Source organism: Pelobates fuscus, chromosome 1 (assembly GCF_036172605.1).
Source record: "Pelobates fuscus isolate aPelFus1 chromosome 1, aPelFus1.pri, whole genome shotgun sequence".
Taxonomy (NCBI): Eukaryota; Metazoa; Chordata; class Amphibia; order Anura; family Pelobatidae; genus Pelobates; species Pelobates fuscus.
Window position 1 is genome coordinate 479652902 of NC_086317.1, and position 25144 is coordinate 479678045.

The 25144-nt window shown below is 43.5% G+C and overlaps 1 protein-coding gene across 1 annotated transcript in view; it reads left to right on the plus strand.

Annotated features, from left to right (window-relative positions):
- Positions 1-25144, plus strand: part of LOC134585735 (vomeronasal type-2 receptor 26-like) — a 78281-nt gene that overhangs the window by 44285 nt on the left and 8852 nt on the right. Inside the window, exons 7-8 of the mRNA XM_063441199.1 lie at positions 16624-17427; positions 20734-20961. Coding sequence (XP_063297269.1) covers positions 16624-17427; positions 20734-20961 — 1032 coding nt within the window. The remainder of the gene's footprint in view (positions 1-16623; positions 17428-20733; positions 20962-25144) is intronic.

The window sequence follows — 25144 nt, forward strand, 5'->3', positions numbered from 1 at the left end:
GAGTTATATGCCTATATAAGGAGCCTGCACTATTGTCCGGGGCTCAGAACTTGTTGTATTTTGGTGACATTAGTCCCTCTGAGTCCCGATCGGTGATCCGAATAAAGAATCTCTTCCTTCCTGAAGAAACCTGTGTCCATCTCTCTGTGCTTGGCTTCCGTCAGTTTCTCCGGTATCATTTGGTGCATTGACCGGGAAGCTCATCGTTCAACGGTTGCTGAGAAGCAGAGGCGTGAGACGGTCTATCTTTGCCCACGTTCTCTACGGCTGCACCCCTGAACTTCTGCGTGGACCTCCCTTCGTCTCGGCGCCACTGGTCTGTTGTCCAGGAGATCATCGGCCTCTACGTAGTAAGTGCTGGGGTGTCCCCGTCGATGAGTGTGAACTCAGGTTCAGGAACGAGGAGGTAAGACGACCGCTGTTTTAGACGGCGGACCCACTAGGGGTATACCGATTGTGCGGTAGGCCCATAAGGGGTTAAATCTGTGTATGGAATCTGCCCCCTCTGTCGGAGGGAAGGAGCGAAGGCGCACCGCTCAATCAAAAGCTCTTTAGTAAGACCGTTTGATTTGGTTTGGAGTCAGGCGGGGTTCTGTGTAAATAGCCCTAGCCGGACACTGGTGTCTTGTCTAGACTAGCGTTCTAGGGTGTACAATTTGTTCGCTAGGTCGGAGGGACCGGGAGACTAAGCGGCGTCTGTGTAAATTCGGTCCGCTAGCTCTCAACCTATCTTGGCTAAGTGGGAAGGCGTGTAAATTTGGAACCCACTAGACTATTGATAGAGTAGAAAGACTAAAAGGGTTCTGTTGTAAATTCCGCCCTCTAGTTCGCTATATATGGTGCTTGGGCAGTGTGGCTAACCAAAACGGATGTAGATAGTTTTAGGTAGTCCATCAAGGTACTGGCCAATAGTTTAGTTGGGATTGTATATGTGTTAAAGATTGTTAGTAACGTTTATATCTTGTTAGATAGAGCTCAGCCGTCTAGCGAGAGTGTTAATAGTGTGTTGCTGTATTATAGTGCACGGTACCATAACCTTGTATATTTACTGACACTGTATATAAGTACTAATCATTGTCGTCTATTGCATGTCTAACACCATAACCACTAATAATTGTATTGTGACCTTAAATTGTACTTTGACCTATGCTAACCGTACTGTAACTGCTGTTTGTAAAAGACGATGTTACTGGGGTGTGTTATAGACGGGTAATTCATATACAGATAATTATAGCGTGGGTGACTGTATTGTTTCGCCAAAGGGCATAATATCGATTACTTAGTGACTGGTGTAACAGCTGTGTGTGCACGGGAATTCCCTGTGTGTTCATTGTGTTATTGTGTACGTTTCACTTGGTAACTGTACCACGTGGTGCTGTTGCCGGAAGAAACGGGTGTGACTGTTGAATAGAGTGTGTGTATAGCATTCGTTGTCAACGACGCTCCATTGATAAGTATGGGCGCGTCGGAGTCGACGATTTTGGATCCCTTAGGTTGTATGGTGAAGAATTTTAAAAAGGGATTTACAAAATGTGATTTTGGGGTTAAAATGTCTTCTGTACGTTTGGTCACTTTGTGCACTAGGGAGTGGCCTACTTTGGTTGCGGCATGGCCGCCACGTGGCAGTTTGGATCCAAATCTGGTACAGCGTGTACACGTTGCTGTATCAGGTAGGCCTGAACTTTACGGACAGTTTCCATACATTGATTGTTGGAGGCAGGCCGTAAACGACTCGCCAAGATGGATCCGGATATGCCACGAGGAGTAATGTCACCTCATGGTGGCCAGGACTTGTTTGTCCACTAGGACCACGGTTAAGCCCATTTTGGACACGCCCCCTGAGTCCGAGATCCCTATGCCGCCCCCTTATTTCCCTGTAGGGGGAGGTGATACAAGTACAGGAAGTTCTACACCCACTCGCCCGTTGTCCCCATCTGCTTCCTCCTCAAGTTCGGAATCCACCCCCCGCCATACTAAACCTCCCCTTCCGACACCAGCCCCCGTTAAGTCCATTTATTCCGATTTGGCGCCATTTCAAGATTCCGGTCAGGCTTCCTCTAGCCCGGCTCGGAATATTTTATTCACTGGCCTTCCCCATGATAATGCTTCCCTATCCGCATGTCTTACTACCCCCCGACCGGAACCTCTAACCGACGCCCCTCCACGAAGCCCTATACTAACCCGACAACTGACCGGTACCCAAAAACCCAAACATTACCAAATGCCTCTTCGTTTGAATCCTGGGTCAGCCTATCTTGATGCTTTAGGTCAAATGGTGTATGCTGACCCAGTCTTCGTATATGTCCCGTTCACGACTACCGATCTCTTGAATTGGAAGACCCACAATTCCTCGTATACTGAGAAACCACAAGCCATGACCGACATGTTCACCTCGATAGTCCAGACGCATAATCCAACCTGGGCTGATTGCCAGCAATTATTAATGACATTGTTTAATAATGAGGAGAGGACTAGGATTAATCAAGCGGCCATTAAAGCGCTAGAGTACTTTAAACCAAGCCAATCCAGCAGCATGGGCCGCAACCCATTATCCTAATACCGATCCCGACTGGAATGTTAATGGCGCAGATATGGTTCAACTAAAAGCCTATAGAGACGCTATAATTGCTGGCATGAGAGCCGGAGGGAAGAAAGCCATAAATATGTCGAAGACAGTTGAGGTGATTCAGAAAAGTGATGAAGCGCCCAGTGTCTTTTATGACCGATTATTGGAGGCATACCGCCTGTATACCCCCTTTAATCCGGAAGACACCGAGAATTCCCGAATGGTAAACTCTGCCTTTGTCAGCCAAGCCTACGGGGATATTAAGCGCAAGCTACAGAAGTTAGAAGGGTTTGCAGGAATGTCCATCACCCAACTAATGGAGGTAGCAAATAAGGTGTACATGAATAGGGAATCAGAAAGTAAGAAAGAGGAAGAGCGCAAGATGCGTTAAAAGGCGGATATGCTAGCGGTAGCGATCGCAGGCGTAGATAGACGGGGCCCAGATAGAGGCGATAGTAGGTGGAATAGGGAGCCCCTGAGGAGGAATCAGTGCGCGTATTGCAGAGAAGAAGGGCATTGGAGAAGCGAGTGTCCGAAAAGAGAGCAGTACGAGAGAGACCCACCCAGGGCAGGTTATGGAAACTTTAGAGGCAGAGCGAGAGGTAGAGGAGGCCCCGGACGGAGTAATAGTGGTAACAGAGGAAGTGTAAGAGAAGACAGGTACTATCCCGCAGCGCAAAGGTCCCGCGATAGAGAAGGTAGGGACTTTGTAGGATTGGCTGACACGGTCATGGAGGACTATTGATACCGACCGGGCTCCATCCCCCTTGGTCGAGCGGAGCCTATGGTCGATGTATCAATAGGGGGAAAAAGGAGTGCATTCATGATCGACACTGGTGCTGAACATTCGGTGGTGACTAACCGGTTCTTAACCCCTTAAGGACCAAACTTCTGGAATAAAAGGGAATTATGACATGTCACACATGTCATGTGTCCTTAAGGGGTTAAAAGTCGACTCTGTACATTGGGAGGCCACGTAGTAAAACATCAATTCCTTTACATGCCTGAATGTCCAGTCCAATTGTTGGGACGTGATTTGCTATCCAAATTACAAGCGCAGATTACGTTCCTACCAAACGGAACAACATCCTTAAAGTTTAATGGACCTTCAGGTATTATGACATTATCTATATCAAAGGAAGAAGAGTGGCGACTTTATACAGCGTTGACTAGCCAAAACCCTAGGAGTGATGAATCCTTATTCAACATACCAGGAGTTTGGGCAGAGAACAACCCACCAGGACTGGCCCGCAATATTCCACCTATTAAAATCAAACTAAAACTTGGGGTTTATCCAGTGAGCCTACGACAATATCACATTCCGCAGAAGGCTAAGAAGAACATTCAATCTTATCTGGATAAGTTCATACGGTATGGTATCCTAAAATTCTGTACTTCCCCCTGGAACACCCCATTGCTGCCTGTTCAAAAGCCCGGTACAGATGAGTATCGCCCTGTGCAGGACTTGAGAGCAGTCAATGATGCGGTTGTTAGTATACATCCAGTTGTGCCCAATCCGTATAACCTGCTTGCTTTAATTCCGGGCGGGGCTACCTATTTTACAGTCTTAGACCTCAAAGATGCCTTCTTTTGCCTCCGAATTGCCGCAGAAAGCCAATGTATCTTCGCTTTCTAATGGGAAAACGCTGTAACGGGCTCGAAACGCCAAATGACTTAGACAAGACTGCCTCAAGGGTTTAAAAATTCACCAACCCTATTTGGTTCAGCTCTAAGTCAAGATCTACTGGATTTCGAGTCCATCCCAGGAGAGTGTGTATTGTTACAATATGTAGATGACTTGTTGATAGCCGCAGTCACAAGAGAAATATGTCAGCAAGCAACGCACGATCTACTACACATTCTCTGGAAGGCAGGATACAAGGTGTCTAGGAAGAAGACTCAGTTGTGTCTGCCAACTGTCAAATATCTGGGATTCCATATCTCTGAAGGTCAAAGGATAATGGGGCCAGAGAGAAAAGAAGCTGTGTGCCAAATACCAACACCCAAGAATAGAAGACAAGTGCGAGAGTTCTTGGGGGCAGCAGGCTTCTGTAGGATATGGATTCCCAGTTACGCGATATTGGCAAAACCTCTGTATGCAGCTATCAAGGGTACAGAACACGACCCCTTCTTATGGACTCAAGAACAGCAAACGGCATTTGAAGATGTGAAGAAGGCTTTGATGAGTGCCCCAGCATTAGGTCTGCCTGATCACACATGACCATTCTACCTGTATGTACACGAGCAAAGAAGAATGGCTGTGGGAGTATTGACACAGTACTTGGGATCATGGCAAAGACCTGTTGCCTACATGTCTAAGCAACTGGATGCAGTGGCCAGCGGACTTCCACCTTGTCTAAGAGCCGTAGCTGAAGCCGATAAACTCACTCTGGGTCAAGAACTTTATGTACGAGTCCCACATGCAGTACAGACGTTGTTGGATTACAAAGGAAATCATTGGTTTAGTAACAGCCGTATGACCAAGTATCAAGCAATGTTGTGTGAAAACCCAAGAGTGCATTTAGAGACTGTAAATACCTTAAATCCAGCTACCCTTTTGCCACAACCTACTGAAAGTCAACATGATTGTTTGGAAGTGATGGATGAAGTATTCTCAAGTAGACCAGATCTTCGTGATTTTCCCATCCAGAACCCCGATGTTCAATATTACACAGACGGCAGTAGTTATGTGAAAGAAGGGATCCGCTATGCAGGATATGCAGTAACAACGATAGACAAGGTGATAGAAGCTCGGCCACTGGCAAACGGAACATCAGCACAGAAAGCAGAATTGATAGCACTGACACGAGCGTTACAATTGGCTGAAGGTTTAAGAGTGAACATCTACACGGACTCCAAGTATGCGTTTTTAACCACTCATGCCCACGGAGCTTTGTATAAAGAAAGAGGACTATTGAATTCTGAGGGCAAAGAAATCAAGTACGCAGCTGAAATACTACAACTATTAGAAGCAGTATGGGAACCGAAAGAAGTCGGTATTATACATTGTCGAGCGCATCTGAGAGGAGATGTCGATGTAACTAAAGGAAACCGGATGGCAGATAATGCAGCTAAGTGTGCCGCTGAATCAGGAAGACAGGAATATGTGGAACATATAGCTGCTCTTATACCAACCCCACTGTCTCAATGGACTCCAGTTTATACAGCTCAAGAAGAGGAGTGGTTAAAGACTGAATCTGGAAAGTATTTGGAGAACAAATGGTATCAGTTAGAAGATGGGAGAATAGTTATTCCAGCATCACTAGCGGTAGAAATTGTCCAAAACTATCACAATGGGACACATTCTGGGAGAGATAGTACAGAAGAATCTCTCAGAAAACATTTCTACATACCAAGATTGTCCAACTTAACTCAAGCCATTGTACGAAGATGTGTAACGTGTGCTAAAAATAATGCAAGGCAAGGACTAGTAAAGCCACCAGGAGTCCAGTTTATGGGGGGACTCCCTATGCCCGATCTACAAATTGACTATACAGTAATGCCTAAATCTGGTGGACATCGCTACCTACTAGTAGTTGTGTGCACCTATTCAGGCTGGGTAGAAGCATGTCCTACTCGTACAGAGAAAGCAGGAGAAGTTGTGAGATTCCTGCTACGAGAAATAATACCCCGATATGGACTACCCTGCTCTATAGGATCGGACAATGGTCCAGCTTTTGTTCATCAATGCCTACAACAACTGACTCATATGCTTGGTATAAAGTGGAGACTTCATACGGCATATAGACGTCAGAGTTCTGGTAAGGTAGAGAGAATGAATAGAACTATTAAGAACCAGTTGGCAAAAATGTGTCAGGAAACCCAACTTAAGTGGAACGTTCTTTTGCCCATAGCTCTGTTACGAATCCGCAGTACACCTACCAGAAGGATGGGCCTCTCTCCTTTTGAAATCATGTATGGGCGACCACCTCCCGTACTTGGTAACTTAAGGGGGGATTTGAGTCAGTTGGGAGAAGGAATCACTCGGCAGCAGGTTGTAGAGTTGGGTAAGACTATGGAGGAGGTACAGAAATGGGTACAAGATAGATTACCTGTGAATATGTATCCCCCAGTTCATAGTTACCACCCAGGAGACCAAGTGTGGATTAAAGAGTGGAATAATGTACCTTTAGGGCCCAAGTGGAGAGGTCCTTATGTTGTTCTTTTGTCTACCCCTACAGCGATAAAAGTGGCCGAAGTAACCAGCAGCGGTCGATTCTTGGCCCTAGCTACAGCAGATCCAGAGAATCCCTGCAAGATCCGGTTTAAGCGCACGACTCAGTCGGAGTGACGAGGAACCTTGTGGATTACAAATTTTATTGTTTCAGAGATTGGTAAGTGAGTGAGACGGCCATAATAAAGCCTGTCCTCTCACTAACGAGTGATTTAAAAGTCAGGAAAAGTCTCGAAGGGACCCCTGTGAAGACGAGCAGAACTCCATTCCCTGCAGCCCTTACAACCTGGAAGCTGAGGTGCCATCGCACGGACGAAGACTGAGGATGCCGAAGAAAGATGTGCTTATGATAATGTTTATTTATATGTATTTTTATATTCAGGAAGGTAGAGGTACCGACACTCCTAGCTGTGAGGTATGCATTAAGACTACAAGAACATGTAATCATGTTTCCCAGACCCTAATTTGGCATTCGCAATATGAATGTAAAGGAGATGTATCTATGTGTAGATATCTAAATGTAGAGTATAGTGTATGCCATCTAGGGGTAGGAGAACCTAAGTGCTTCAATCCAGAGTATCAACCCCGTACAATTTGGTTGACTCTCAGGAATGGAGATCCTCAGGGGACCCTAATAAATAAAACGGTATTAGAATCCGTACATTCTTCGGGTGTTCTGCTATTTGATGCATGTAAGGCGATATCAAGTGGTAGAAAGCCGTGGAATGTATGTGGGGATCTTAGATGGGAGAGAACGTATGGGTCTAATGATAAATATATTTGTCCCAGCAGTAAAAATAAGTATGTGAGTCCTAGATGCCCAAATAGGGATTATAATTTTTGCCCATATTGGTCTTGTGTGGGGTGGGCAACTTGGGGACAGACAGCAAACAAGGATATGATTGTGACTAAGTTGCCTACCAATCCATACTGTAAGTCTATGGAATGCAATCCAGTCCATATTCTTATAAATAATCCTGACCAATTCTTAGATAGATATGGTAATTTATTTGGGTTTCAAATATACGGGACGGGTTTAGACCCTGGGACAGTATTGTTTATAGGGATAGAGACCGATACGGTAACCTCCCAAACTCATCAGGTATACCATTCCTTTTATGAAGAGATGAGTATAGATAATAAGATCCCCCATAACGCTAAAAACCTGTTCATTGATTTAGCCGAAAGTATTGCCGGTAGTCTTAATGTTACCAACTGCTATGTGTGTGGAGGTACTAACATGGGAGACTAATGGCCTTGGGAAGCAAAGGAGGTAATGTCCGTTTCGAGGCAGTTGAACAATTGATATCTTCACAAGCCGATTATCAGATGAGTGTTAGAGGTAAATCTGAGTGGAGATTAAAGACCTCCATCATAGGTTATGTTTGCATAGCAAGGAAAGGAATGATGTACTTCTGTAGGAGAGTTAACTTGTCTAGGGCAAAAAGCTTATGATGATGATACAAAGAATACAACTTGGTGGTCGGCTTCAAATGTCTCAGAACCATCTAACCCGTTTGCAAGATATGCCAATTTAAAGGACGTATGGTTTGATTTATCCATCACATCTAGTTGGAGAGCCCCAGCAAATTTGTACTGGATCTGTGGTAAGAAAGCCTATTCGGAGTTGCCACAGGACTGGGAAGGGGCATGTGTGTTGGGTATGCTCAAACCATCCTTCTTCTTGTTACCTATTGAAACAGGTGAGACTTTGGGTGTTAAAGTGTATGATGTGAATCATAGGAAGAAAAGAGGACCCATAGAGATAGGCGCCTGGGAAGATAATGAATGGCCTCCCCAGCGTATTATAGATTATTATGGGCCAGCCACGTGGGCAGAGGATGGTACTTTTGGATATAGAACCCCAATTTATATGCTCAACCGCATTATAAGGTTACAGGCGGTGGTTGAGATTATTACTAATGAGACCTCACAAGCGCTCAATCTTCTAGCAAAACATAATACAAAGATGAGGACAGCAGTGTACCAAAATAGATTAGCCTTGGATTACCTATTGGCAGTAGAGGGAGGTGTATGTGTGAAGTTTAACCTGAGCAATTGCTGTCTTCAGATAGATGACGAAGGGCAAGCAATAGCTGAGCTTACTAGCCATATGGTTAAACTAGCGCATGTGCCTACTCAGGTATGGAAAGGGTACAATCCAAGCAGTTGGTTTGGTAGCTGGTATGAGCAGTTTGGAGGGCTTAAGGCATTGGTAGGCGGAGTCCTACTGATTTTAATGTTGTGTCTACTCCTGCCATGTCTTATCCCCTTAGTAGTTAGGTCTGTGCAAAGCCTGATAGAAAATATAGCAGAAAGGAAGGCTGCTGCACAGATAATGTCCATATATAAATACGAGGCTCTAGATCAGGGAGAACCAATGCAGGAAGAGGAGTGTTAAGGGATTCACATCATAGGAAAAGTCTGGTCTGGTTCATGGTAACCTGAGGTGTATGCAAACCAAGGTTAAGTGATGCCTCAAGTAATTGTGAAATATCAAGAGGCATCAAAGGGGGGAATGTGGTGGAATCTCGGTAAAAATAAATTTAGTAGGCCGAGATTACCACGTGGCATGTGTACGTGCATATGCTGACGTATCGATCAGTTGGTTGCACGTGGCAAGATACGATCAGTAGTGTACGGAGCATGTGCGAGAATACAGGATGTAGTATTCCCCTCCTCCATTGTGCTGGACAAGCCATGCGGTCAAGCAGGAAGTTAATTCTTATTTGTTTTGATTGGTTAAGAGAATGTGCGGCTGGAGCTTAATATGGGAGGAGTTATATGCCTATATAAGGAGCCTGCACTATTGTCCGGGGCTCAGAACTTGTTGTATTTTGGTGACATTAGTCCCTCTGAGTCCCGATCGGTGATCCGAATAAAGAATCTCTTCCTTCCTGAAGAAACCTGTGTCCATCTCTCTGTGCTTGGCTTCCGTCAGTTTCTCCGGTATCACCATGGCAGAGACCCCAAATTAATAGTCTGCCCCTCTAGTGCAGGGATAAAAAGTTAGGGATCATTTAGCACTCCAGATGGTGTGGACTACATAACCCATGATGCTTTTATAGCCATAATACTTGCAAAGCATCAGAGTAGATGTAATCCACAATATCTGGAGTGCAGAAAGTTGCCTACCCCTCTTCAAGGTGGATTAACAACAATGTAATTCTAACTAGATTAGTTGGACACACAGGAACAAAGTGGTTAAGGACGATACTCAATGAGCTTGCATGCTAGAGGGATTGGGATAAAGTAACACGAAAGGTAGGGGTATGTGACGAACTTGCCTCCGGGACAAGCTCCTGGAGGAGCCTGCTTGCTAGCCTCCTTCCCTAAGGACTTTGGGCCCTGCTAAAAGACTATTAAAAGACATTGGTTCATGGGATTCCCTTGGACTGTTTGGAAACCGAACCAACGGACCACCTCTGATCTTATTGACTCATGTTAACCTCTCCTAAAACTTCAATAATTGTGGGTTCTAATTGTGAGTCTGAGAGGCTGCATTTAGTATGCACGAATACGTGGGAACCGTGTGGCGGCCATCGCGAAAATGCAGGCAGCGGTGTTTGGACAACACTTAAGGAATAACCCAATCATGCCATATAATTTGCAAATGTAGCAGTACAGCCTACTTCACAATAGATATTTTAAATATTTTCACACATATTTGATATTTTACAGTGAATTTCATTATTGAATTTGTCACACCACACTAATTTGAATTCAATGACATTCTGAGTTAATAAATACTACCGTACCTTGTTTACTTTTATTAGGGTTAATGTGAAATTGCCAAATTAGAGATGTGCCATAATTTGGGAATCCCCTGTGATACTTACTATGTACATTTGGTTTTGGATGATTTTGCGACCAGTCAGATTTTCGAGCAAATTCCAAAGTTTGAAATAACTAATGCACGAAGCAAGCAAAATGGCCAATGAATTAACTGTTTTATTTATTTAATTATTCAGACAAAAACAGCTAGATGGTAAATAGTTACTCAGTACTTAGTTATGTGGTGGCTAGCATGCCTATAGTGATCTATTTGTCCTGGTGTAAGTGTGCCTGAAACTTACAGTCAGGTCCATAAATATTGGGACATCAACACAATTCTAATCTTTTTGGCTCTATACACCAACACAATGGGTGAAATGTAACAAACGATGTGTTTTAACTGCAGACTTTCAGCTTTAATTTGAGGGTATTAACATCCAAATCAGGTGAACGGTGTAGGAATTACAACAATTTGTATATGTGCCTCCCACTTTTTAAGGGACCAAAAGTAATGGGGTAGATTAACAGTCATAAATCAAGCTTTCACTTTTTAATACTTGGTTGCAAATTCCTTGCAGTCAATTACAGCCTGAAGTCTGGAACGCATAGACATCACCAGACGCTGGATTTCATCCCTGGTGATGCTCTGCCAGGCATCTACTGCAGCTGTCTTCAGTTCCTTCTTGTTCTTGGGGCATTTTCCCTTCAGTTTTGTCTTCATTAGACATGTGCAATTCGTTTCGGGCTGAATTTGAATTCGGACAAATTTCGGGCAATTCGGACATTTGGGTACTTCAGAATGTCCGAATAGCCGAAGTGCCGAATTTCCGAAGTGCCGAATTACCGAGGTCCCGAAGTTCCGAAATTACCGAATTTCCGAAGTGTCGAAGTGCCGAAGGGCCGAAGTGCCGAAGGGCCGAAGTTCCAAAGTGCTGAAGTTCCGAAGTTCCGAAGTGCTGAACTGCTGAAGTGCCGAAGTTCCGAAGTTACTGAAGTTCCGAAGTGCCAAATTGCCGAAGTTCCGAAGTGCCAAATTGCCGAAGTTCCGAAGCACAGTATTGCCAAAGTGCTAATATACTTATCCAGTGGAAGAAGATGAATGTTACACTGTATACAATTTCAAATAAAAAGTATATAAACATAGCCAGGATTCAGCTGTAAGCATTTGCAACACTTACAACAATCAAGTAACATACATTCATATAAAATGTAAGTTACTTGGCCAGTCAGTGTAATGACAGGAATGAATAAGTAAATAACTCCCTAATTCCCACTATATTAGGGAGCTATCTACTAAAAGGCTGAAAGACCTGAATCGGAAAGATTACTTAGTATTAGTAAATTATGCCCTATTGCCCCCCCCCCAGCCCCCACCCCTGAACGGTGGGTGGGGGCCCTAAAGTAAAGTAACGGGGGGGGACCTAATGTCCTACCCCTGGCCCCCACCTCTGAGCAGTGGGTGGGGGCCCTAAAATACTAATTAGGGGGGGGACCTAATGTCCTCCCCCCTGGCAACAACCCATGAGTGGTGGGTGGGGGCCCTAAAACACTAATTAGGGGGGGGACCTAATGTCCTCCCCCCTGGCCCCCACCCCTGAGCGGTGGGTGGGGGCCCTAAATAAAAAACAATAACCTTCCCTCCCCCGGGTGACTAGGGGTCCCCAAACCCCTAGTCACCCCCCCAACAAAAATTTAACCCCTACCTACCCCCCTCACCCTAAAAATAATGAGGGGGGACCATTTAACTAAGTACCTGAAAAAAATACTTACCATTTGATGTTTTATTTCTTTCAAAATCTTCTTTTTTCAGCCCCAAAAAAGGTCAAATAAAAAGGCATAATAAACGACGCACTTTAAAAAAAAAATCCTTCTTCACCTGGCGAGGGCTCTGTGCAGACTGAGCTCTGCAAGGCGGGGAAGGCTTATAAAGCCTTGCCCCACCCTGCAATTAGGCTCAGAGCACTCTTATTGGTGGGTTTAAGCCATCCAATCAGAGTGCTCTGACAGGTAAATGAAGAGACTGACAGGTAAGTCTCTACATTTACCTGTCACAGCACTCTGGTTGGTTTGAAATCCACCAATCAGAGTGCTCTGTTTCATTTTACACAGCATGGGAAAGTTCTTTGGAATTTTCCCACGCTGTGTAATTTGACTCATAACTCTAAGGAGTCGGGCCAGGGGGGAGGACATTAGGTCCTCCCCCATTCTAATTTAGGGCCCCCACCCACCGCTCAGGGGTGGGGGCCGGGTGGGAGGACAATAGGTCCCCCCCATTATTTTACTTTAGGGCCCCCACCCGCCGCTCAGGGGTGGAGGCTGGGGGCAATAGCCCCCCTTTAGTTTAAAAGCCCCCACTCGCGCGTCGCAGGTGGGGGCTCGGGAGGGGGGACCCATTTAAAAAAAAAATTAACAGTGAGCAGCCACTGGCTGCTCACTGTTTAATAGACATGCCCCTACTCGCGGTATAGCGAGTAGGGGCACAATTTACTAATACTAAGTAATTTTTACTTAGTATTAGTAAATTTGGCTGAAAGACCAATTTAGGTCTTTCAGCCTTTTGGTAGATAACTCCCTAATACCGTGGGAATTAGGGAGTTATCTACCAAGCAGCTGCAAGAGACGTTCCGAAGCTGCCGAAGTTGCCGAAGCTGCCGAAGTTCCAAAGTGCCGAATTGCCGAAGTGCCGAATTGCTGAGGTCCCGAAGTTCCGAAATTACCGAATTTCCGAAGTGTCGAAGTGCCGAATTGCCGAAGTCAGGAATTGCCGGAGTCCCGAATTTCGGAATGCCGAACCGAAACAAAAATTTTTCACATGCACATGCCTAGTCTTCATCAAGTGAAATGCATACTCAATCGGATTCAGGTCAGGTGATTGACTTGGCCATTGCATAACATTCCACTTCTTTCCCTTAAAAAACTCTTTGGTTGCTTTTGCAGTATGCTCCGGGTCATTGTCCATCTGCACTGTGAAGCGCCGTCCAATGAGTTCTAAAGCATTTGGCTGAATATGAGCAGATAATATTGCCCAAAACATTTCAGAATTCATCCTGCTGCTTTTGTCAGCAGTCACATCATCAATAAATACAAGAAAACCAGTTCCATTGGAAGCCATACATGCCCACGCCATGACACTACCACCACCATTCTTCACTGATGAGGTGGTATGCTTTGGATCATGAGCAGTTCCTTTCCTTTTCCATACTCTTCTCTTCCCATCACTCTGGTACAAGTTGATCTTGGTCTCATCTGTCCATAGGATGTTGTTCCAGAACTGTGAAGGCTTTCTTAGGTTTTGTTTGGCAAACTCTAATCTGGCCTTCCTGTTTTTGAGGCTCACCAATAGTTTACATCTTGTGGGGAACCCTCTGTATTCACTCTGGTGAAGTCTTCTCTTGATTGTTGACTTTTACACACATACACCTACCTCCTGGAGAGTGTTCTTGATCTGGCCAACTGTTGTAAATGGTGTTTTCTTCACCAGGGAAATAATTCTTCGGTCATCCACCACAGTTGTTTTCCGTGGTCTTCCGGGACTTTTGGTGTTGCTGAGCTTACCGTTGCGTTCTTTCTTTTTAAGGATGTTCCAAACAGTTGGTTTGGCCACATTGGTTGGTTTGGTTTGGTTTGTTTTTGTCAGCCTAATGATTGCTTGCTTCACTGATAGTGACAGCTCTTTGGATCTCATATTGAGAGTTGACAGCAACAGATTCCAAATGCAAATAGCACACTTGAAATTAACTCTGGACCTTTTATCTGCTCCTTGTAAATGGGATAATGAGGGAATAACACACACCTGGCCATGGAACAGCTGAGCAGCCAATTGTCCCATTACTTTTGGTCCCTTGAAAAGTGGGAGGCACATATACAAACTGTTGTAATTCCTACACCGTTCACCTGATTTGGATGTAAATTAAAGCTGAAAGTCTGTAGTTAAAGCACATCTTGTTCATTTAATTTCAAATCCATTGTGGTGGTGGTGTATAGAGCCAAAAAGATTAGAATTGTGTTGATGTTCCAATATTTATGAACCTGACTGTATACAGCCTTTTCATAGCTGTTTCAGTCTTGTGCGTTTCTTACTCCGCCTCTTACTTTTCCCAGACCCTTCATGACTCTTATGATCCCCATCTACTTTGTGTATCTCTCCCCCAGTACCTTTGTGTGCCTCTTACTTCCCTCCAGCCCCCTTTTGTGCCCCCCCAGCCCCTATGTGTGTCTCTCCCCTAGCACCTTTGTGCTCTTAGTGACCACTTCCTGTTATACCTGTTAGAGGATACCTCTACTGCGGTACACATGGCCACGTTACATGAAGTGACAGGCAGGAGGAGGAGTGCTGTGCTGTGCACTCCCCAACTGCCAGTCACCTGACCACCATGGCCAGTGTGACCTAAGGCCTTATGAGTTCACAGGCCCTGGGTAGAGATTACACACTTCATTCTAGCCACACCAATTCATACCAGCAATGGGAACTGTGATAGGTCTGATGACATTCTCTGCCAGTCACAGCTACCTTTGTTGATCAGGCTAATGCATTAGCCCAAGCAGCACATAAGGAATGAGATGCTGGGAACTCCAATTTAATATTAAAATATTAAACACTGTTTATTCCTGAATGGAAAGATGATGCCACGGGACTCCAGACACTATAACCACTTTAATGAGTTGAAGCAGTTAGTGTGCCTACAGTGTCCATTTAAATACTATGCCTCCAAATATCAGCTATTAATAACTATAGAGTTAGATCTAAATATCATCTTATGAAAGGTTATACCAAATATTATGCTCTCTTTTGCGGTTTATAGCAATTGGATGCTTTGGGGGCTGGCTTACTACACCTGTAAGGAGTCAAAAAATATAGAGATATTGGCACAATTGGCTAGACCCACATTTATAGGGACATTACAGCCAGTGGCAGATCCAGAACCTAATCTTGGGAGGGGCACATGGTTATATATAGAAACATTAACACGGTTAGCACTGTAGTATTATGGTGCCAAGAATGTTGTGGCACCCTCCCAGAGTAAGTAGTCAAACCATTCAAGAACAGTTTGACAACTTACCTTGGGTCTGTCGGGGTAGGTGTTAGGGTCTGTAGTAGGGGACAGGGGCAGTAGTGTGTGTGTGGTGCAACATGTGAGGGGTGTAGTGTGTGTGCGTGAGGGGTGCAGTGTGCATGAGGGCTACAATGTGTGTGTGTATGAGGGGGTTCATGGGGGTAGTAATGTGTGTGTGTGGGGTGCAGTGAGTGTAGGGGGCAGTGTGTGTGAGTGAGGGGTGCAGTGAATGTAGAGGGGCAGTGTGTGAGTTAGAGGTGCTGAGTGTGTATGGGGGTGCAGTCTGTGTATGGGGGGCAGTGTGTTTATGGGGTAGTGTGTGTGAGTGAGGGGGCAGTGTGTGTGTGGGGTTCAGTGAGTGTATGGGGGGCAGCGTGTGAGTGAGGGGTGCAGTGAGTGTATGGGGCAGTGTGTGAGTGAGGGGTGCAGTGAGTGTATGGGGCAGTGTGTGTGAGTGAGAAATGCAGTGTCTGTGTGTGTGTGTGTGTGTGTGTGTTTGTTTGTATGTATGTGTGTGTGTGTGTGTGTGTGTGTTTGAGGAGTGCTGTGTGTGTGTGAGTGGGTATTGTGTTTTGGGGGGCAAGTGGGAGCAAATTCAATGTATTATTTTTTTTTATTAAAAAAAATTATTACATTTTATATCGCTCCTCCCTTCTTACCTTTGTCCAGGGTCGGGGGGACATTTCCTGCAAACCCTGGTGGTCCAGTGGAGAAGCCCAGGTGGTCAGGTTGGAGTGAACACTATGTACCATATATTTTTACATGTCCTTTACTGGTGAAAGTCAGTGGTGTTCACTATGGGTACATATGTGTAGACTTTCTCCTGAATAAACAATTGATATTTTCTACTTAAATAGTTATCTCAAATTCAAGGTTCTACATCTTAAGTATGTCAATATCACATGCAATAGCAAAACAACAACCCCCTTTTTAGTTTTAAGTGTGGTTTAAAAAGTAGACACCATCTGATTAATAGATTTGTTTTCAGATATATGTTTTTATATTCTTCAGGACGTTTAATTAACTATCACTTTTTTGTATATATGTGTCTACAGATTAGTTATGGAGCCACAGACTACGTACTAAGTGATAAACAGGTTTATCCACATTTTTTCCGAATGCTTCAGAATGACCATGTCCATCACTTGATAATAGCCAAACTTCTGAAATACTTTGGCTGGACCTGGGTTGGAATTATTGCATCACTGGACATATCTGGGCAGCAAGAGAGTAGAAGTCTAACAAATTACATGATAAGTTATGGTATTTGTGTGGCTTACACACTACAGATTAATATAGACCTAATACAAAATGGAAGAGTGTCAATGCCAGTTGTTCAGATGTCTTCTGTTCAAGTTGTTATAATTTGTGGATCATTTTCTTTAGCTGTTGTTAATGTGTTAAAACGGAGGGATGTGCTTCAGGATCAAACAATAATTTTTTCAACTTCCTGGGCCTCCAACAGTTATCTCCTGGACAGTTTTACACAAGAATTTTATTTTAGTTTAGCTATAGAGCTTTATCCAATTACAATTCCAGGAACTGAGCTGTTCTTTAATGATATACACTCTTTGACATTTCCAAATGACATGTTACTTGAAGAACTTTGGCTGATAGACTTTTACTGTTTGTTGTCAAATACATCAAAGCATGCTCAGCTTGCACCTCTTCTTAACATACCTCTTCGGAACTGCACTGGGAAGGAGAGGATAGACACTATAAAAAACTATCTGTTTCTAGGAGTTTCTCCTCGAGTGTTCTATGCAGTAGAAATCATTTCGAGAGCTTTGAATGACATGAATTTATATTTTAAATATTCATACTGTAAAAAAACTAAGTTCTGTGATTATCATGGTAAGGTAAGCATAACAGAAAGTGCATCACAGTGATACCTTACATATACACACATATTGCATATACAATGAACTACAATGAAAAAAGAATAAGATTTTGTGGTATATGCAAAAAAATAAAATATATTTTCTTACGCCTCCTGGGTTATTCCTCATTCTTGGGTCCTCCACCAGAGGCCAGAGACTCTGAAGGTTCTGTGCTCTATCGATCTATCGATCTATCTATCTATCTATCTATATTCCCGTTGGTGACCAGGGTAAGACTTGCAGTGACCTTAGGGTAAGCCCTGTATGCCCTGTATTTCCTCTCCTACCCAGTACTGCAATGAATTTCATAATTTGTTATACCTGTTAGATCCTACTTGTTTCAGTGGTTTTGCAGTGCTTATATTAGCCTGCATTTTCTTTGGTCCTGTAGTTTTTCCTAGGGTTTATTTGGTCTTTCACATTTTTCTCACCACATTTTCTGGGTCTCTTTTGGGTTTCCTGTTGTTTTATATCCTCCATTTTGCTAGCTTCTACCCCGTGCTACTGTGCATGTGAGAAATGAATCCATACACAATGCCATTTCCGTGCATGCGCGACCGTGCAAAATACCACATGCGTAGTATGTATTTCAATGCTGCATGCAATTATGTAATTCATTAAGTATTAGTGCGCCTTTTTAAATGCCAAATAAGATTTTTTTGTTCTAGGATTCCTTTTTACTTTGTTATAAGCATTTTGGTCCCAGTTTTTGCTCACTTTGTTGCGTTTTTAAATCTTTCAGTATTGCTTCACTTTTGGTCAGTTTTAAAGGTATATTTCACTGGATGTTATGGACTATATCAAGCCGGTAGTTTCTCAGCACATTAAAAAAGCTGGCAAACATATACAGATCTGCAAGAGCAATCAGATGATTCAAGGGAAGTGGATGCTTACAGGGAAGTCCTCTCCTCTACAGAAGAAGATGCACAGCACACTCCTGGTTCACTGGACCCTGCTTATGTGCATCATTTCATTTGTAGGTTTTGCAGATCCTTAACATGAAGGAATTTGCAAAGGATGAACCTTCGAGCTACATATCTCATAAGAAGAAGAGCACAAAACCATTATCGATCTTATTCTAGATGAATGTTCTAAGAGTGAAAAGAAGCTCTTAGTTCAAGGTAGAATTTCACATATCTATCCATTTGAGACTTCTGAGGCTGCATTTTGGGCCATTGGCAAAAAAGGAGACACTGTAGTGTTAAGCTTAGCTAACCCTATAACTATAATCAATAAACCCAACTCTCTAAGATATTTAAAGGACAAAATAATAAACTTAAATCTCTCAAAAGCTTACAATGCAACTGGCACAGGCTTTCATCCTGCTGAAGCCTTACCTTATGACTCCAGAGTTCTTAACTTAGACAGTTAGACATTGGAGGAGGATATTAGATACAGTTGAAACAGATCTTTGATTAATAAAAGTTTAATTAAGGTTGCATTAAAGTTACGTACAATGGACTATATGTCAGAAGCTTCAATAGACATAGAACTTTGATCCTCTCTATGTCTGCTAGGAGGGCCCTTTAGCTTATATCTTGGGCCATAGGAAGCTTTTTCAAAGAACAATCTCTCCTCTGTCCTGTTTCATGGTGAAATGCTGCTTGGAAAACATGAGGTTGACTATATCAAGAGAGCAAAAACTAAGTACAGGGGAGGGACTTTAACAACATCATCATTCTTGCAGACAACAAGAACACTCTGTCCATGATGTTCATGGTTGTATCCAGTCCTCCAGCATCATGGGTGGTTTATAATCTATTTGGGAGCTCAGTTCGACACAAAGAAACGGTCTGACTTTCTTAAGACAAAGGGAAAATACTAAAACTAGGCGATAACTGTATTATTAGTTCAGGAAACACCTGGATCAATGAGCAGTAAGGTCAGTGTGGGTGATACCAGATCCACCCAGGGCTTAACCCTTGTAATGACAAAATGTAATACCAAGAAAAGGAATAAATCCCACTGTAAATAAGAGTAAGGAATTCCAGACGGGTAAGTAGGTGTAAATGAAATAAACTGAAAAACCACAAGCAATGTACCAATATAAAAGCTTGATAGGGATACGACCACACAGTCCCACAGCGGAACTTAATTAAGAACAGTGAATCAAAATGTAAAAGTAAAGTCAATTTATTATAGTCACAAAAGTAAAAATTGATACATGTGTTCAGTCTATATCCACTTGGGGAATGGTAAGCAATTACCTCTAGTATAATTCTGGGATGCCCCTAGTGACTCTCCTGATTTGTGGATATAATCCAATTGATAGTTAGGAGAGAAATGTCACAAGGGGAAAATCCCCTAAACAGTGCACTGTCTAATTATCTGTCTAGATATTCAGAATCCCTCTACTAAAGACATCTTAGAGTTGCTTCAGTCTGGTCTGGAAAAATAATTTGAGTTACAATACAATGATGGTATGGTATAAAAAGACTGCACGCATCTAAAAGAGTATCATCACTGGATGGATTGTCTCAGCCATTACCAAAGCTTAGTGAAATAAATAGCAACAGTATAAAAATTTAAAAAGATACATAACCATATTTAAGCGTTAAAGGAGACATTGTTCGTTTTAAAGGACCACTCTAGGCACCCAGACCACTTCAGCTTAATGAGGTGGTCTGGGTGCCAGGTCCTTCTAGGGTTAACCCATTTTTTCATAAACATAGCAGTTTCAGAGAAACTGCTATGTTTATGAATGGGTTAAGCCTTCCCCCTATGTCCTCTAGTGGCTGTCTCATTGACAGCCGCTAGAGGCGCTTGCGTGCTTCTCACTGTGATTTTCACAGTGAGAGCACGCCAGCGTCCATAGGAAAGCATTGAGAATGCTTTCCTATGTGACCGGCTGAATGCGCGCGCAGCTCTTGCCGCGCGTGCGCATTCAGCCGACGGGGAGGAGAAGAGGCGGATCGGAGGAGGAGAGCAGGAGGAGATCTCTCCGCCCAGCGCTGGAAAAAGGTAAGTTTTTACCCCTTTCCCCTTTCCAGAGCCGGGCGGGAGTGGGTCCCTGAGGGTGGGGGCACCCTCAGGGCATTCTAGTGCCAGGAAAACGAGTATGTTTTCCTGGCACTAGAGTGGTCCTTTAACAAACATTGTTTAAGCACTTAAACTATTATCTCGACTGAACTTTGAGTATTATTGTGAGAATAATTTGTAAAAAGTTTGCCTGAATATAAATTTTCCCAGACTTACAAAAATAAGAGATAACACATTCTATTCTGTTTTAATACTAGGTCAGCTCATAATTAATAACCCATTGTTTGTGTTTTCATATTTTTTAAGTTACATCACTTCATAAGAAATATGAAATATAAATTTGATTTAGAAAATCTTGTAAACTTCTTTGATGAAAAAGGAGAATTTGTCTATGTTTACATGATAACAAACTGGATAAATGTTGGGAAAACCATCATGGATGTTAATGTTGGTAACTTCACACCGTGGGCTCCCCATGGCCAGCAGCTAATTATCAATAAACAGGCCATATCATGGAAGACCAAAGACAACACGGTTAGTGAGTTATTGTAATATCTGTCAGCAAGCAAAGAATATTTATTAAAGCAAGTTGAATTGTTAGTGTAACACTCAACTAAAATGTTTGCCTTGACAATGGCAGGTGAGCTTACACTTTAAATGAGCATTTTAAAGCACCTGAATGATTTGACCACTTATTATTTGACAGCACAGTGCACTCTCAGCCCTGAGAATGGGTCTGACCTGGGCTGAGACCCTAAAAAGACCAGAGTCTACATTTTGCAATGTATTACTGTTAGCCCCAAGTAATGTGCCCAGTGTCTGAATGGTAGAAATGGTGAAGGAGGGGGGTAGAGTGTAACTCCACTGGGAGCAGGCCATTCAAGGAGCTCTGGCTGCTCAAAGAATTGCCACGGGTAATAACAGCAATGCTTTGAATGCCAGAATTCTCAGGAGAAAGCAATACTGCATGCATCCGGTGTGGTGCAGAGCAGTACCTTGGACCTCCAGAGAAAGTTATCAATGACTGGGGGCCACAAAGTGTGTGTACATATGTATAAGAGTGTATCTGTGAGTGCAAGAGTATGTATATGAGCAATAGTTGAGTGTATCTATGATTGAGGTTGTACATGTGTAATAATGTGTGCATATGTGTAACATTGTGTGTGTCTGGGAGTATGATAACAGTTTGTGTTTATATGTGAATGTATGAATGTGTATGTGCAATACAAAAGAATAGAAGAAGAGCCAAATGGAAGGTACACTTAAAGAACGGGGGGGTAACCCCAAATGTAACATAACAGGAGAACAGGAAGTGTACCTGCATACAGTGAGTAATTACTCAAAACAATATTAGTTCAGAGAGAAGTATTGGAATCTATACAGAATGTTGCTGTAAGACAAAGCATTGTACTAATAGATCATAAAAGAAAATATAAATAAATTTTATTATACTTGAATAGTACTAAAAAAAACCAAAAGTGCTAGTGTACAAAACGAAAACCTCAAATAGGTGCTGCAACTTAAACCCAAAATCAGTGTGCAGATAATATAAGAAACAAAAAAACAAAATCGTCCAAGTGGCCATGTGCAATACACACAGAGTGTATCTGTGTGTGTCACAGTTTGTATATGTGTAACTGTGTGTGCATTTGTATCGGAAACATAATTTATGAATGTATAACTGTGTGCTTTTTAAATATAAATATTATAATTTGATATATTAGAGAAAATTTATTTATACTTACCGTAATTTTCTTTTCCTGGCTATTATTCATGGCAGCATTTAACATATGGGTTTAGCTCCTCCCTCTAACCCTCAGGACAGGAAACACAATCAATCAAACAATTAAGCCTACCTTCCCCTACTATATTAGGTACCCCAGTATCCTCCACACCTCAGTCCAGTAACAAGACAAATAAACCAAGAGAGGGCGGGAGACTAAATGCTGCCATGAATAATAGCCAGGAAAAGAAAATTACGGTAAGTATAAATAAATTTTCTCTATTCCTGGCTAATCATGGCAGCATTTAACATATGGGATTCCCAAAGCAATAACCACTCAGGGAGGGTAAGTCATGCTACAAAAATTGTTTAATATCCACTTAAGGCTTATAAGAGTTCAAGACCGAAAGGCCAAACTCTGAATCAGAATGAGAAGAGACATCCACTCTGTAGTGACGTACAAAGGTCCTCAAAGACGACCAATTGGCAGCTTTACAAATGCTCTCTGCAGAAACCCCTGACTCTGCAGCCCATGAAGTAGCAATGGACCTTGTGGAATGAGCTTTGATGTCCTTGGGAACCGGAACCTGTTTTGACCTGTAAGCTCTAGAAATAGCCTGAACGGTCCAGGAACGAAGGGTAGCGACAGAGGCTGCTTCACCTTTACGAGAACCCCAAGGAATCACAAACAATTGGGGAGACTTTCTCCAATTAGCTGAACGTCCAATATATGTGGAAAGACACCTCCTCAGGTCTAGTGTATGGCATCTTACTTCTTCAGGAGATGATGGATCCTGAAAATACCCCGGCAGGACAATCTCTTGATTCAGGTGGAAGGAAGTAACAACCTTAGGAAGGAACTCAGGTCTAGGGCGTAACACAACTCTATCATCGAAGAAGGTAGTGAACGGTTGCTCAGAAGACAGTGCTCTGATATCTGACATTCTCCTAGCAGATACCAAGGCCAGTAACAACAGGGTCTTTAGAGAAAGAACCTGCATAGGGACCTCATCGATAGGTTCGAAGGGATGTTCCGTCAAGGCCTGCAGAACCAGAGGCAGATTCCAAGGAGCCGAGAATCCCTTGATAGGAGGTCTAATCCTAATGACAGCTTTGAAGAAACAAATCACAATAGGATTTAATGCCCAACGAACACCAGAAAGAGCTGAAAGAGCCGAGCAGTGCACTTTAAGCGTGTTAAGTTGAAGGCCTCTCTCCAGGCCTGCTTGAAGGAAACCCAGAACCTGAGACACGGAAGGGGAACTTAAATCTTGAACCGTGGAATTACACCATCGTGCAAAGGCCTCCCATACCTTATGGTAAGTAGAAGAAGTAGAAGGATTCCTGGAACGTAACAGGGTTGAGATAACCTGGTCCGAAAGGCCATGTTCAACTAGAGACTTCCTCTCAATAGCCATGCATGGAGCCTGAATTTGTGAGGCTCCGGATGAAACACTGGACCCTGAATCAGCAGGTCTTCTGATATTGGAAGTTCCCAAGGCAGGTCCATCGATAGTCTCTGCAACAGGGGAAACCAAGGACGACGAGGCCAGAAGGGAAGAACAGCCATCACCTTGCAATGTTCTTTGGAGATCTTTCTCAGAACAGCGTGTATGAGTGGAATCGGAGGGAAGACATAAGCCAGATTGAACACCCAACTGATGGATAGAGCATCCTGAGCAACTGCCATTGGATGGTATCTCCTTGACACAAAGCATGGAACCTGCGCATTCCGATAGGTTGCCATGAGGTCTACTTGGGGAAGACCCCACTTCTGGACCAACTGGGCGAAGATCCTCTTGGAAAGTTGCCATTCTGAAGCTTCTATTAGGTGTCTGCTGAGGAAATCCGCTAATACATTCTCCTTCCCTGGAAGATAGGTGGCACACAGGCCTTCCACATGATTCTGAGCCCAGGTCATAATGGGAACGATCTCTCTCATCAGGGCTACACTCCTTGTTCCGCTTTGATGGTTTATGTAGGCAGCAGCTGCTTTGTTGTCCACTCTCAACTTGACCCAGCAATGCCTGATGACCTGTTGAAAATGAAGAAGAGCCAGGAAAGTAGCTCTTAGTTCTCTGATGTTGGAAGGCAAGCATTGAGTTTTCGGTGGCCATTTTTCTTGAAAAAATCGATTGCCTAAATGTGCCCCCCAACCTGTCAGACTGGCATCCGTCGTAATGACCACCCAGTCTATTTCTCGTAAGGGGAATCCTCGGGAGATATGTTCCCACGACATCCACCAAAGGAGCTTCTGTTTCAGAGCCGAAGGAATGTGAATCAGTGACTCCCAATCCCTCGAGCTGGTCCTGAAATTTTTCAGAAAAAATTGTTGAAGAGGGCGAAGGTTCCACTGCGCCCACCTGACAAGCTCTATCGTGGAGGAGAGAGTCCCCAGGAGCCTCATAAACTCTCTTGCCGAGGCCGAAGTCTTCAGTCTGAAGTCTCTTATCCGATCTTGAAGTACGATCTTTCTGTCGCGTGCGAGAGATACAATCGCCGTGTCTGTATTGAAATTCGCTCCCAGGAATATCAGTTCTCTTGAAGGATGCAAGTGACTCTTCTCGTAGTTGATGAGCCAACCGAAATGAGATAGAGTGTCGAGGACTAGTTGTCTGTGTTGAAATATTATTCCTAGGTCCGGGGCCACTACCAGGATGTCGTCCAGGTAGTGAAACACCGCTACACCTTCTTTTCTGAGCAAGGCAATGATGGTGACCAGAACCTTCGAGAAGGTCCTTGGGGCCGTGCTTATACCAAAAGGAAGGGCCTGAAATTGAAAGTGTTCTTTCCGGACACAAAACCTGAGAAACTTTTGATGGGTGATCGTGATAGGGACATGAAAATAGGCATCCCTGAGATCTACTGATATCATCCAATCTTGGTGATGAACAACAGGGATGATGGAGCGAATGGATTCCATGCGAAATCTTCTGACTCTGAGGTAAAGGTTGAGCTGGTGGAGGTCTAGAATAGGTCTCCATTTTCCTTCCG